Source organism: Geotrypetes seraphini, chromosome 4 (assembly GCF_902459505.1).
Source record: "Geotrypetes seraphini chromosome 4, aGeoSer1.1, whole genome shotgun sequence".
Classification (NCBI taxonomy): Eukaryota; Metazoa; Chordata; class Amphibia; order Gymnophiona; family Dermophiidae; genus Geotrypetes; species Geotrypetes seraphini.
The window spans coordinates 209,976,239-209,991,999 of record NC_047087.1 but is presented as its reverse complement, the minus strand read 5'-3'; the positions used below and the strand labels follow the sequence as shown (position 1 = coordinate 209,991,999).

At 39.6% G+C, this 15,761-nt stretch overlaps 1 protein-coding gene across 1 annotated transcript; it reads right to left on the bottom strand.

The window, feature by feature from the left end:
- Positions 1–1,882: 1,882 nt before the first annotated feature.
- Positions 1,883–15,272, bottom strand: LOC117358790 (uncharacterized protein DDB_G0271670-like). The gene is made up of 6 exons (XM_033940449.1): positions 15,116–15,272; positions 10,104–10,229; positions 7,453–7,593; positions 5,425–5,514; positions 3,890–4,006; positions 1,883–2,121 (listed from the first exon to the last, which is right to left on the bottom strand). Exons 1-6 carry the CDS (start codon positions 15,246–15,248, stop codon positions 2,081–2,083), a joined length of 648 nt encoding a protein of 215 aa, XP_033796340.1. The 5' UTR covers positions 15,249–15,272; the 3' UTR covers positions 1,883–2,080.
- Between the last annotated feature and the right edge of the window lie 489 nt (positions 15,273–15,761).

The window sequence follows — 15,761 nt, the reverse complement described above, 5'->3', positions numbered from 1 at the left end:
TTTGCAACGTCCTAGTGTCTTATTTGCAAGCTTTTGTGTTACTCCTCAAAGAAGGTATTTTAAGACATATTTGGGCAGTTAAAACAGTACCTTCATGTGCAAAAATAGAGTTTTAAAATTTCCTGGACTATCATGGTTATTTAAAAAGTTCTGTACTTGTTTGGGATGTCTGGAAACTGGCATTTAGATGTCCATATTGCGTCTACAAAGGCAAGACATGGATGTCAAAGGAAGTGTGGTCTACACATGTTTTGTATGGGACTAGGAAGGGCTCAAAAGCAGATGTCCAGCTCTGATCACAGAAGAGGAAGGGATGTCTATGTCTAAAAAGATAGAAGTTGTTAGGTAAATGTGGTATAGGTCGTGCCCAGGTTGCATAAAGGTGTTCTGGTTGAGCAGTTTTCCATTGGAATGATTAAGATATCACACCTCAGTAATTCCCCAGTGGTTTCTATCCCTCTCTCACTCCTCTGACCATGAAACTGGCAAGGGATATGCAACTCTGTCAGTGTCAGGTATTATGGACATTCTTAACAGAACAGTTTACAGGTCAGGATTGGCCACTGCTGTAAACAATATGCTGGGCCTGAAGGACCTTTGGTCTGTCACAGTATGGCAATGCACATGTTCTGAAGTGATTTTTTAAAAAAATTTTTCTCAAACCATCTGGCAGTAGAAGGAATTTGTTACCCTTACTAAACTCACACCAGATTGGAGCATACTGTATACTTGTATCTATATATCTGCAGATAAATAGTTGTCTGTTGATTTCCAGGCTAAGGAAAACATCCTAGCTCTGCTTTGCACCTTATTTCAGGAAACTCTCTGCGGATGTGTCAGGTGTGTTATAAAAATGGAAGTTCCTTTCCATCTTGCATAGAGTTCAGACTTCACTTCCTCATTGAAGAATTAGCTGAACAATGCTAGTAAATAATTGTAATAGAAGTTTTTCTAGTTAGTTCAAAGTGACATAGAAGGCCCTTGGGAATTTTTCTTGCAATGTCTTATAAAACATCTGGCAAAAGGCAGAAACTGTGGAATGCAATGGTCTTGACGTGATGTTGATTGAGATTAAAAAAAAACAAACCAAACAAGTATATCCACTATACAGAACAGCTGACACAATAAAGTTAGCAACGGACCCAACAAGGACTGTGTTTTGGCTAACAGAGCCTTCCTCAGGGGTCCAGGACAATATGCATTCGATGGATATGAGGCAGTGGATATAAATACAAGTAAAAAAAACCTTGCTAAAAAAAAAAAGGAGCAAAAAGTGCAGATATCTGCCCCTGAGGAAGGCTCTGTGTTAGCCGAAACACAGACTGTGTCAAGTCCGCTACCAGCTTTATTGTGGCAACTGCTCTGTACAGTGGATATATAAAAGCTACAGCCTCAGCACCCTGGAGTTGTGGGTTCAAACCCACGCTGCTCCTTGTGACCCTGGGCAAGTCACTTAATCCCCCCATTGCCCCAGGTACATTAGATAGATTGTGAGCCTGCCGGGACAGACAGGGATAAATGTTCAAGTACCTCAATAAACTCATGTAAACTGTTCTGAGCTCTTCCGGGAGAATGGTATAGAAACTTGAATAAATAAATAGTCAAAACCATTGGATTACACAGTTATTCCTTTTGTTGGGTTTCCCTTTTATCACTGTGGAACCTTGGGCTTTTGCTGTTTGCCATTTTTAAAACATCTGGAAATGTCAGATTAGTTTACCTCCCTGCATACCAGCTTGTTCCCTTTGTTTCTACTCCAAATACTTCTATCTAGAGACAGCCACCACTATGTGGAGTGTTTTGGATTCTGATCATTGATCATAATAATAAGAATCAAGAAATTTCCAAGAATTCAGTCAATAAAGAGACCTGCAGACAAATATGATATGCTTTGCACTTCTTTAATATGTCAGAAAAATTGCATTTAATCACCTGATGAAGTTTGATGATAAAGAAAAATTTGGAGTGACAGAGTTTAAAGAGTGAAATTTTAAGAAAGTATGATTGACAGTTTTAATCCAGACAGAGGTTAGCATGCATGATACTGATTGCGTTAAGAAGGTTTTCAATGTTGCCGTTTTCACTTCTTTCCTCCGCTGGTGCATTGTTTCTGATTTCCACCTGGAAGAAGAATTGTGGAATTAGTAGAATTATACAAGATCATATTTTTATCACTTCTCTGAGTACTTCTTTCTCTGTGTAATGATTTTGTAAGTGCTCATGGATAATTCATTAAAAATGGCCACATGCTAATGGCTCGTAAATATTCACACCCACTATGGAGCAATACACCTATTAAAAATAACATATTTGCTTCTTCAGAAACTTATAAATATATACTGCCATCAAGCTTTATATAATTTTAAATCCTGCTCGTAGTTATCAGGTACGGCAGTGGGCATGCTAAGACCTATTTTTACAGCAGCGTAGTACAAGTAAAAGGAAATCCTTAATGCTATAAAAAAAAATGACAAATGTATCAATTCACTTATTTAAGGACTCAATTTGCTAAACGATTCTAGAGGATTTTAGCACTTGTTAGGTGAGGTAAATACTCTGATGCTCATAGAATTCCTATGATTGTCGGAGCATTTACCTCGCCGGTCCACACTAAAACCCTCTAGCACTGTTTAGTAAAACCTAGTGTAAGATAGAAATGAAAAAAGTAAACTCACTTCCTCCTTTACAGAGCTGCGCTAGCATTTTTAGTGCTGGCCACCGCAGTAACAGCTCCAATGCTCATAGAATTCCTATGAGTATCCGAGCTGTTACAGCTGCAGCTGGCGCTAAAAACGCTAGTGCAGTTTTGTAAAGGAGGGGGCCAGATATGGAATTTAAAAAAAAACGCAAGGAAGTGCTAGGTCCAAGAACTGAGGGTCCCTTATTTAAAGCCAGTGCTAAAAACGCTAGCCCAACTTTGTAAAGGAGGGGGACCAGAGAAGGAATTAGAAAAAAAAATATCCAAGGAAGTGCTAGGAAAGTCCCTTTTACAAAGCCAGGTACCATGGTGACCTGCAGCAATCCGCACTGAAACCCATAGGTAATTAATGGGTTTCGGTGCTGTTGCTGCATGGTAATTGCTAGTGTGATTTTTGTAAAGGGGGGGGGGTTTGAGTTATTTTTGTTATTTTGATTGCTCTGCTACCTTGAGATCTTTTTTTGGGCTCCTGTTACAAAGCCACAGGAGAAATTCCCCTGTAGCAAATGCACCAAAATACACAAGAATTGGATGGGCTTTGGTGCGTATTCACAGACTATTGTAACAAAATTTGTATCTGATTTTCTGTTTTATTGAAAAACTAATAAAAAGTTTGAAAACTGAAAACCTGTTGACCTAACACAGGGGTGGGCAACTCCGGTCCTCGAGGGCCGGAATCCAGTCGGGTTTTCAGGATTTCCCCGATGAATAGGAATGAAATCTATTTGCATGCATTGCTTTCAATGCGTATTCATTGGGGAAATCCTGAAAACCTGACTGGCTTCCGGCCCTCGAGGACTGGAGTTGCCCACCCCTGATCTAACATCAACCCAACATGGCCATATTTGAGTCTTCATCAGGTATACAACTATAATAACTTATTAAAATTACAGTACAAATCAACCACTCCTTTTATAAAACCACGCAAGTGGTTTTTAGTGCCAGCCAGTGCGCTGAATGCTCTGCGCTCTTTCAATGCTCATAGGAACTCTATGACCATCAGAGCAGCGCAGAGCATGCAGCGCATTGGCCAGCACCAAAAACCTTATGCATGGTTTTGTAAAAGGGGGGTACGAAATAGTCCTTCAGAATAATATTAACCATTGGATCTTAAATAACCTCTGTAAAGAAATAGCAATTACTACAGTGCTTTTAAAATAGTTATTATAGAATAGATCTTAAATTCATTACCTTGGTGGCCCTTTTGGTGAGATTCCTCATGATGTGTGTGATGTGAATGATGTTCATGCTGGGACTTCTGGCCACACTGTCCTTGATCCTGGCTACCCTTGGAAGAAGAGGTTGTCTCTAGACATAGAACAGAATAAGAGGAATAATTTTAAAATTGTTTGACCTTTTTTCTTTTTCTACAAGGGGCCGCTGAAAATTTCTCTGCCTAACTAAGAAGAGAATGATGTGGAACCATTAAATTTACAAGTTATTCCACACATTTCTTGACACTTTTCATTTCAATGATATATATGACGTGTATATGAAAACGTGCTATATAAATGCTTAGCGAACATCCAAAATCAAAACAGAACTGTGAAGGACATTTATCTTGGGACTGGTTTCTGTAAAAGGTGCTAAAAACTTCAAGCCTTTAAAAGTAAGGAAAACAGTCTTGTTTTCCTTACTTTTGAAGGCTTGAAGATTTTAAGACTTGAATCATCATTTGAGCTTTTTGAAGATCCCTGAGGCAGGTAGATGAAACGAGGCTTGTCAGACCTTTTATAGAAGTCAGCTTCAAGATAAGTGTCCTCCACAGTTCTCTTTTGATTTTGGACATTCGCTAAACATTTATATAGCATGTTTTCATATACACTTTTCACGTTTTTGGTTGGACTTATTTTGAAAATCGATTGGCAATGAGCGGACACTGAGTTGGTGGATATTGTGACACAGTATTATTATAAAGAGAGAAAAATAATGATGCAACAGATGCAATAACAAATCGGGATTTTTTTTTTCCTGCATGTTATCATTAGCGATTTATGCTGCCGGTATGAGCAGTTAGTGTTGCTAAAGTTACTGAAGTTCTCTCTCACTTTTTAACAAGGGTTGAGGTGTCTTCCTTTCCTACTCAGTGTTCTCCTCATCTGCCAAGATTTATAGGAGTTTTTGAGGTTGCTCTTGTTTTGTTGTTGCTCCAATTGGATTTTTTTTCATTCACATTATAATTTAAACTCAGTGGTCAGTGTTTAAAGAAATGCTGATCACTGGGGGATGAATATTGAGCTGGTTATTTCCACAGTTTTCTAATCCTGGCTTGAGGACTCGAAGGCAAGTTTTGGAACCAAACCCAGGATTCTCATATAACAGTATGTGGCACTGCCACTGGGTAACTAGATTAACCATGGGTGTGGAACAATGGTTTTTAGTCTAATCCTTGGAAGACAGCCAACCAGCCAAGGTTTCTACGTAGGATATCTGCAATGAATATGCATGATATCTGGACACAAGAGAGGCCATGTGTGCAAATTTGTCCCATATATATTTATCATGGATATTATGAAAACTTTAGTGGCTGGGGATGTACCAAGGACTGGTGTGAGAGATCATCCCCACCCCCAGTCTAGAAGGACATTAGGTTTAATAAAAATTAATAAATTTTACAATATAATCAATAAAGCATTTTAAACATTTCTGAATGCAATGTCTCCAAAAATTACAAATCAGTTTCTAAAAAGTTTCTAATGACAACAAATATGTATATGAAAACTTACGGCTATATTCTTGGTCAGTTATAACCTGGCTGGATCCTCCACAATCACCGCCCTTTCCACCTGAAGATGTTGTTGATGTTGTGATTGTCTCTGTTGTGGAAATAATAAATAGTAGGAAGTACAATTCTCTGTCAACTTGAACATGTCATAAAACTTTATTCACAAGTGCCTGGACATTTTGTCCTAGAATTTTAACCTGTTCCCGAGTAACCAAACAACGGTCTTTGATCATAAACTACACTCCATAGTTCCCTCTGCAACCTAGGAACCCATTTACTAAGGTGTGTATAGCTGTTAAAGTATAAATTAGCACAAACTACCATACAAGTGTGCCAACTGTTAGTGCAGTGTCATGCCAATCAGCGTGCAACAATTCAAGCACTAACCTCATATCGTTGTGGGAGCAGGAATGAGGAAGGGAATGGTAGAGATTTCATATTACAATTAGTATATAATACTTACCATACACTGTCACATTTGTTATTAGCATGCATTTTTTAGTACTTCCTCCATAGAAGGCACAAAGGGGGAAATTCTGTAAATGGCCTCTAAAAAGATAGTCACTAATAGTGTAGGCACCTATCGTATGTCAATCACACTTAGGCACCTATTACAGGATTGCATCTATACTGAGGGCTAGGGTTTTAAAGGCCTACATTATAGGCACCTAAGTCCTATAGAGAATCGTGTCTAACAGCGTCTAAATTATTCTCTACCCCTAAACATGCCTACTTTACTGTTAGGTGCCAAAAATCACACCTAAGAAGATAGGCACCTATCATCCAATTAATTTTTATATTTTTTTTCAATCATGAGCTTGTTAAAGCTCATAATTGAAGTCAATTTACTAATTAAGTTAGGAACCTAACTTTAGATTGTTATAAAATTATAGAGGCATTTAGACGTTCAAAAATGGTATAAATCGGCACTTGGACATTTTTCTTGCCAAAATGTCCAAGTGCCAATTTTCTAAGCCAACTTTCGGGATATCTTGCTAGGATTCTTAATCACTGTGCATCCAAAGATTGAGGGTGTGTGTTATGGGTGGGCTTTTGACGTCATGCAGCGATAATGAAACATTTCTCAAGACGTCCTGGACAGAACTTAGATGTTTAGAACTAAAACTGTTTTAAAAGCATGTTAAGTGCCAAATACTAATACTGTTTTAAAAGCATGTTAAGAACCTAAACTGACCAGATGACTATTGAAAGGATTACATAATGACCCAACCGCGCTCCTGCAGGGGGCACTGACCCCTTCCACCACGCAAAGATCTGAATGAAAGAGTACATATCTGCCTCTAGAACAGCAGCACCCTGGAATGGGAAAACCTAGTAGAGCAGCACACAGGTATCTTAAGTAGTCAGGTGGGTGGGTTAGTGAACCACAGAGGAGGACCCAGGCCTATAAGCCACTCTAACCATTATATTTATGGTAGAAAGTGTGAGCCCTACTATGCAGCCATCTAGGTACTATCTGCAGCCAAAAGGGCTATTGAGGTGGTAGACAGGTGGGTATAGTAGGTTTTAGGAATGTTTTGGAGGGCTCACCATATATTATAATGGGTTATGGTGAGATGTACATGTGGCACCTTTTATATGAAGTTCATAGCAGTGTCCTCTAAGGTGTCCTACTACTCTATTGACATGCCTATGTGGCTAGTCCATTACAATGCTTGGCCCTCCCACATCCAAATGGTTTAGATTTGGACGATTACAACATGGACATTTCTGTAGTCAAAATGGGGAATAAAGTTAGACATCCTAAGGTTGGATGTTCTGACAGTCAAGAAATCCAAGTAGACAATTTTCAAAACAAATTTTGGACGTCCCGTGGTTTCAAAAATGGATGTATATCCATCCCTGATTTTGGAGATCTTGCGGGAAACGTCCAAGTCATACTTAGAAGTCATTTTCACTAGCAGAATCAACTTTTATCATATTAAAACTTTATCAATTTTTAGGAATGGGACGATCTTAAAATATTACATAGCAGGTTTTAAACAGTTTTTAAGAAATTAAAACTTACGGCCACTGTGATGACTTGACTTTTGGCCTGCATCACCTACTGTAACTTGAGAGCCCTGTGAGGTCCATGACTGATCTCCTCCACAGTCGCCACCCTTGCCAGATGAAGATGAAGATGAAGAAGTTGTAGTTGTAGTTGTGTCTGATGACAAAACAGAATGTGAGTTGTAATTCTGTAGAGCCTTGGTGTTTTCTGTTTGAATAAAACAAACCTTCAATAACTACTACCTGAAGTTTCCCTTCCCCTCCTCCCTTATTTTTAAGTATTTCACATGTAGGAAAGCCATCGTATGATGGGAGACTGAATTTTAAGAAAATTCTAATGTTCTAATGCTATTTTCTGCTGAAGCCTTACCGTCCTGTAAACATTTTTATGGGATTTTGTCTTTCCATCTTCTTGGATGAATTTGAAAGAAGTTTTTAATAATGATACTGTTAGTTAATGTTTTTATTGTGTTTGTTCTGTTGAGACATGTTTTAGTATTTTTAATATGTACGCATATAATTTTATAAACCGCATAGTTTTTATGCAGTATATAAATTTTTAAATAAATAAATAAATCATAGTTAAAATAGCCAGAAATGGCAAACTGCAGCTCTTTCTGAGACCTACTGTAGTGCATATGCAGCCTGAGATTGAACTGTATGAAGTATTCTTTTAGAGATAAGTAAGAGGTGAGTCATCAATGTGGGCCACCATTAAGACATACTATTTTACTATTAACCCCAGTTCTTAATACCTGGGTCTTTGCATAAAATAGGACTCGTGCTAAAATAGCATAAGTAAGAGGGAAAAAAAATCTCAGTAATCCAGACTGATAACTACTAAGCCTGTCTTCCTCCTCAAAACTATAAATGCTATATTGAGGAACTGAATTTCAGGCTTCCAAACTGAATATACAGTAGGTCTCCCACAAAGCATATACCACGATATCCTAGATCAGTGGTGAATGCAGACATTCACAAAGATTACACAATAGTTTTTAATCAGTTTCAGTTTCTGTGGAAACATCAACACTGGTCAACAACAAAAAAAAGGTTTTCTGTGCTACTGAGAACTTAAAAAGTGTTCTTAGTTAATTTAATGATGCTGATTTCATATCTGTAATTGAAATTCAGCTAGTACGTCAGGTTTCTGAGAAAGATACACGTTACTGATTTTTTAGACAGTTTGCCATATCGGCACAATATTGCGAGTATGAACTGTGTCCCACTAAACTTGTGTTAAACACGAAGGCAATAAGGAGACATGTTACAGCATATATTTACGCCTCTCTTAACTCACACAAAAGTGATGTCAGCATGTTCAGAAATGTTTGAGATACTTGCTTTTACGCTTATACTGTACATTTGTCTCTCTTTGCAAGAACCAACAATAGTTTCCCATCATACTGGGATTAAACTTTCTGTTTTCCATCACCTTGATATCTTAATGAAATCTTTCCCCATGAAATCCTTTCCCATGTTCATCGCTGAAATCACCAAGGTTGAGTAGGAAGAAGTCGAGGTGAGAATGTAAGAAGTGCATTTTAAATGACATTCTGGCACCCATTAGCTGATATGCTGTCAGCATGTTCTCCACAAGCTCAGCATAATTCTCTGATCTGTGATTACTAAGGAAATTCTGAACAACAAGCACAAATGCTGTTAATCTGGAATAGCAGACAGTGCAGCACACGTGAGGTGGCCACACTTTATCTTGGTCGCCAACAGTGTCAGGTCAAAAGCACGCCGGGACAAAGGCGTGCGCAGACAATTGAGCGCAGCGCGGAGGTGCGCGCCGCAGAAAATTACTGTTTTTAGGGCTCCGACAGGGAGGCGTGGGGGGGTAAACCCCCCACTTTACTTAATAGAGATTGCGCCGCGTTGTGGGGGCTTTGTGGGGGGTTTGGGGGGTTGTAACCTCCCACATTTTACTGAAAACTTCACTTTTTCCCGGTTTTTAGGGAAAAAGTTAAGTTTACAGTAAAATGTGAAAGGTTACAACCCCCCAAACCCTCCACAACGCCGGCACGATCTCTATTAAGTAAACTGGGGGGGCTCCCCAACAAAAACCCCCGTCGGAGCCCCTAAAAACTGTAATTTTCCTCGGCGCGCACCTCCGTCTTGTGCTCAGTTGTCGGCGCGCGCCTTTGTCTTTCGCGGGGTTGTCTATGAACCGTCGCCAACTTTACAGCCAAAATAATGCTTATATGCACTTTGAAGTCTGCCGGACAGATTCTTTCGCTGATCTTGTGCAGTAAATTGTCCACAGACATAACAGAAATTATCAGGATGGTTAACACAACCTCGTCTGTTCATAATAATTATAATATCTTAGACAAAAACAAACAAAATATAAAAATTTGCAGGTAGAAAAAGCAGCACAATCACTTTTTAATATAAACGTTCAAATTACTGGTATATGTGATCGATAGTCTGTTCTAAAATGCAATATTGTGTTATAGAAACAGTAAAATACCGATGCTTCACAGTAGCATTATTGACAAAAATGATATAAACACAAACTGACGCATACCTTAAAAACAGGATGTGATAGACAAAAACTGTTTTCAGATTTAGAGTCCGCATGTGGGCCTTGTTAAGGTACAGGTGACAGAACACCAGTAGCAAAATGTTTGTTGACCAGTGTTATAATGAATTAAAACTTACGGCTAGAGCCTTGCTGGTACGATGCATCAACGCCAACCTTTCCTGAGCCCTGATTCCATGATTTTCCTCCACAGTCATCGCCCTGGCTACCACCCTGGCTACCGCCATGGCTACCGCTGGTGATTTCTGGAGAAGTAGAACAGAAAAATAATTTTAATACTATTAAATTGTGGTACTGTCTGTTTGAATGTGCCAAAAACCTTCAGCCCCATATTCAAAGGATTTGTACTCTCAATTTTGAGAAATAATTGAATAGAAATGTGCTGAGGTGAAGGAAGATTTCAGGCTAAGAAAACAGAACTGAAGTTGTTGGGTTCAAACATCTGCTCCTTGTGACCCTGGCCAAGTCACTTAATCCCCCATTGCCCTAGGTACATTAGTTAGAGTGTGAGCCCACTGGGACAGATAGGGAAAGTTGCTAATGTAAACCACTTAGGATATAAGTGGTTTATAAATACTTAAAAAAATAAAATAAATTGGCTTCTTTGAAAATTTACTAGGGTCAAGTGCATAACTTTAGACTCAAAATTTCACTAAGGGAAGTAGTTATAGCAACATGGGCTACTGTTAAGTCATGTTATGTTACCACTAACTCATTTTTAGTATAGGTTCTATTTTTTCAAATGAGACCTAGTTACTAATAACTAGGGTAAACAGTAAAATATCACATATTAACACTGATAATGTCCCTCCTAAGGCTCTCATTTAGAAGTATCCCTATGTCTAAATGGCAGTGTTTAAATATCTGGAGAACCAGATGTCTAAATGCCATTTTAGAATAGGGGTTATTTAGTTGTGGGGAAGTTGAGTACCTCCAGATGGGAAGGGGGCATGGAGAGGATGGGGAGAGGGAGAGGTCTAGGTAGGACAACAGTACAGATGTGCATTCTCTATTTCACACAGAGAATCCATATCTGCACTGAGAAAACTGGGTGTTGAAAATTATACCAGCTCTGAGGCACGTCTACTGTAAGTGCCTGCTCCAGGGGTAGTTGTAAATCCTGATATGCTTGATCACTATAATCCCAGCTCACCTCCCATCACATCCCCAACCTCCCCTCCCAATAGCACACCCAATCCGCTTCCTTCTCAGACTCTCAGCAAAGCCAACTTTGCCTACTGCATTCTTACAGGCCTTCATGTGCCCCATGAGCCCAACATATGGGAGCTACCCATCCCCCCACACATATATGCCCTAAGGCAAAGCCCTGAAAAAAAGCCTGCAAATCCCCCTCACCACCCCCACCCCCAATTTCCCTAAACTATTCTTTGACTGAATTGGGGTCCATGCTGTCTAATGGAGTAGGAGTAGTGCTCACTCACTCTCACCTCATGTCCTCTTGGCTTCACTGTGACTTATAGAAGTAATATCATGGCATTATCATGATGGGTCAGGCTTCCATATACTGGCATTCCAGTAATTCTCTGGAGTATTCATTCACAGCCATTTTAAAGCTTGGATAGCATGAGGCAGGAGTGAGTAGTCATCACTCCTGCCCCATTGGGAGCTGGGATGGGAGCCTTGCTGTTCAAGGGCTCTTTTGTAATCCATGGGCTCCAGGGGAAGCATGTCTGGCTTCTGCCCACACATGGGGGCTACCGAGGCTCTGGCAATCATGGTTTGCTGTGCTGTGCTCCTAAATTTAGAAGCATAATAGTGGGTAGCAATGGGGCAAATGTAGGCTGAGGTAGAAAAGGTAAGAGATTAGCACTGATTGTCAGCATTGGGCTCATAAATCTAGGTAAATGAATTACAGGGCTAGATTTTTAAGCATTTAGGCCTGGACTCTATAAAGGGCGCCGTCAGTGGTAGCTGCCTTTAAAATGGCCACAGATCGTTTGTCAATCACGTGATAGCACCATTTAGAATTGTGGCTTTGGGAAAGGTAAGTGCCGGAAATGTAGGCCAGGTTTTTCAAGGCCTACATTTTTTATGCCTATCTTTCATATGAATCATGCCTACAGAGGTGCTTTATGATGCCTAATACCACTTCCAGTGTTAGTCACACATACAGTGGCATTAAGCACCTCTGTATGCATAATGCAGTTGATGTTTTTTTAGGTGCCGGTAGGCGCTGTGAATTTATTTTTTTTTTAATGCTTTTAAATGTTGTTTTGCACTTAACTTAGGCACCAGTAGGGTGCCTACCTGTGTCTAAGTTAAGACACCATTTATAGAATATGGGCCTTTAAGCTCCTAAATTATGATTGATGTTCAGTTGAAAAGTTATCCTCCTAAATTAGAATGAAAATAAGGCACATATTTAAGAACCTAATTTAGGAGAATACATTTAGAAGTTTGACACTTTAATATCAGGCCTTAAACTCCTAAATTTGGGAGTATAAAAAGTATATGCCAACAGAGGTAGATGTAGGGCAGGAAAAGAAAAAATTTCAATTGGGCTTAAACTGAATTTCAACACTAGGCTCATAATTTGGGCTGTTAAATGTAAGCAAATGAATGGCAGGGCTAAATTTATAAGTACAACTTTTAAGATGACTTTCAGAAAAAAATTATGCTCATAGGTATGGCTGAAAATGGGGCAGAAATTAAGGAGAATAAATTAGGAGAATAAATGTAGGCACACATTTTGGTTTTGAATATTGGGCCCATCATTCAGAACTATCTGGAATCCACCCCACCCCCCACCCTCTATTCTTCCCTTATTTAATCTATCTCTGTGTAGTCAAGTCATAATAGCTCCATTTCTAGGCCAGAAGTCACAAAGCATATAAATCCCTTTGAAACTTGGTATAGTTACCCTGAGTCTGAACAGTGGGTGTCAGTATTTCAATAATGCCTAGAACTTCCTTCATCCCAGAAACTATAAATTCCTACACTGCAGCATTTTCAGTTCAAACTGTAATGAGGAGTTAGCAGAGCTTCCAAGTTATACAGTTCCAGGAGGGACATTTTAGACCAGTTTTGGATTTCTGCCATTTTCATCCTGATGCATTATGGGAGTTGCAGAATTGATTTCAAAAGGGTGGAATTAGAGACTACAGGTATTACACTGCTTTGCGATGTAAATTTAAAACCAGAACTGGCCAAAATGTTTCCCTCTTGGAACTGGGCAACTTGGCAAAATTGACTTAGTGCTACGAGGTATCCCATATAGCAGCAGTGCAGCACCCTGCCACTTTATCTTAGTGTATCTCAAGTCAAGAATAATTTTGTTAAAAATGTAATATAAGCCTTTCATCTTGAGGAAAAATCAACAGTTTAGTGTATGTGGTAAAGGACATGTACAGCAAATATAATGTTAGCAGTTATTCAGAAAGAACTGAATAAAACTGAGAATTTTATGATACTTAAGCAGCAGTGTATGGTGCAACTGAACCTTAAGTACAGTGGTGCCTCACACAACGAACTTAATCCGTTCCAGGAGCAAGTTTGTTATGTGAAACGTTCGTTGTGTGAAACGCGTTTTCCCATAAGAATACATTTAAAACACAATAATTCGTTCTGCAGCCCTACATTTCCCTCCCTCCACCTCACCTTGTATGCGGAGTCTGCCGGCCCTCTCCCTCACCCAGCCGCACGCTTCCAGAAAGCTGTGCACGCGCAGCTGCTGGAGTTGGTCAATGTTCTACTCTCCTGCAACTTCCGGTTTCCGGTTGCGTCAGAGGAGAAGATTGAGCAACAGAGCATGCGCGCGTGCGCTGCTCCCTGAAAGCGTGCGGCTGGCCGAGAAAGAGGGCCGGAGAACTCGGCATCCAGGGTAAGGTGGAGGGAGATGATGGAACAGTATTTCATGGTACAGTATTACTATTTGTTAAAAAGGAAATAATCTTTTGATGTTTTCTGGATTTTTTTTCGTTAGCTTAAACATGGCTTAACTTGCTGTAAATGGGTCAGGTCTCGTAAGATAGGACCAGAGAATCGGGTCTGGGTAAAACCAGGATTTGCAGGATCTCCAGGATCCTCATGGACTTGTATTGAGATCCTGGTAATATTGCAGGATTTCACGAATTTTCCAGGACCCTGGTCCACCTTAACAGCAGACCTCCTCTTTTTTTGATTGCCACAGCTGCTGCTCTGCATTTACTGGAGTCCCCTACACGCCGTCTTCTCCTTCTCTGCATGGGTGCTGCTGTTCCCGGCTTCGGCGAGAGTAGTTCCGCCCCCCCCCCGGGCCCCTCGGGCGACTTCGTTGTGTGAAACGAAGTTCGTTGTGGGGAGCACGACAAAAAGTTCGTTGTGCGCAGCGTTCGCTGTGCGAGGCGTCCGTTATGCGAGGCACCACTGTACTCTGAGCCCTTCTAGTTACCCCCATCTAACAGAACTAAGATACAGAGAATCTAACAGAAATAAGATACAGAGAAGGGCAGCCATTTGAAGAAAAGATAAATAGGTTACAGTTTTTTAGCTTGAAAATGGGATGGTTCAGGGGAGACAGAGGTCTGCAAAATCATGAGTGGGATGGAATGAGTTTAAAAAAGGATGGTTTTTTACTCTTTCAGATAGTATAAAGACTAGAAAACACTCCATGAAAATAATGGCTAAACCAACCTGGAGAAAGTATTTTTTCCACACACAATGTACAATTAAACTAAGAAACTTATTGGCAAGCATGGCAAGGGTATTAGCATAGCTAAGATTAAAAAGGGGTTAGACAAGTTCCTGAGGGGTGTGTCCATAAACCATTATTAGTCAAGCAGGCTTATGGAAAGTCACCACTTACCTCTGGATGTAAGCAACAAATAAGGGATTTATTTATTTGAAATCCTGCCGAGTACTTGGCACCTGGTCTAGTCAGTGGTAGAGTCAGGGTTTGAGGGAACTTTGATTTGACCCAGGATGGCATCGGTATGTTCTCATAAATCCCCCTGTTATCAAGCTACGCTGCCAAGCAGTATGAGCTAAATGCCAAGCTGCCCATTTCAATCGTATGGGTTGATCATCATTTAACTCATGCTGCTCGGCAGCGCAGCTTGATAAAAAGGGGGAATTAGTAAATTCTTGCTATAAATAGCAATTATCAATTAAATTATAACTAAACATAACTTACTTTCATAGCTTTCATCCTGTTGGCTTTGTTTCCATCCACCCTTGGAAGAAGACATGGTTACCTCTTGCTGTGTAGAGTAGCACAGATCAGGAATGGTGATTCTGCTAGATGTTAATCTTGTCTGTGGGAACATGCATTTATATACACATGCAGTGTTCCACCCTCTATCAAATGGCATTACAGATGCTTTGGTGGAGCCCTTAATGAGCCAACAGGAGTGTAGAATCACCCACATAATTACGGTCATTCTCTAATTATTTTTTGTCCCAAAGGTAAGGTGGATGTCGCCCAATGTAATTTCTCATCTTAATTATTTAAAATAACATGGTGGCATACTTAATATTCAAATTATATATGGTTATTTTTTTTTTAGAATAAATCTTTTTCCAAATTTAGCCTATTGCCAATATTTTATTTTATTTTTTTCTTATTAAATGAGCTGGACACTTGAAATGTAAAATAGAAAATATTATGTTCAAGAGCAATGATTCTAGTGGGCTCATATACTACTGTGTTGAACTGGATCGTCAAATGTCCTGACCACACACTTTAAGTCGGACTTGTACAAAGTCCTCTCATGATTGTAAAGTAAGATACAAGGAACTACCATTTTTTAAAAACATTTTTATTGAACAGTTCAAAAATA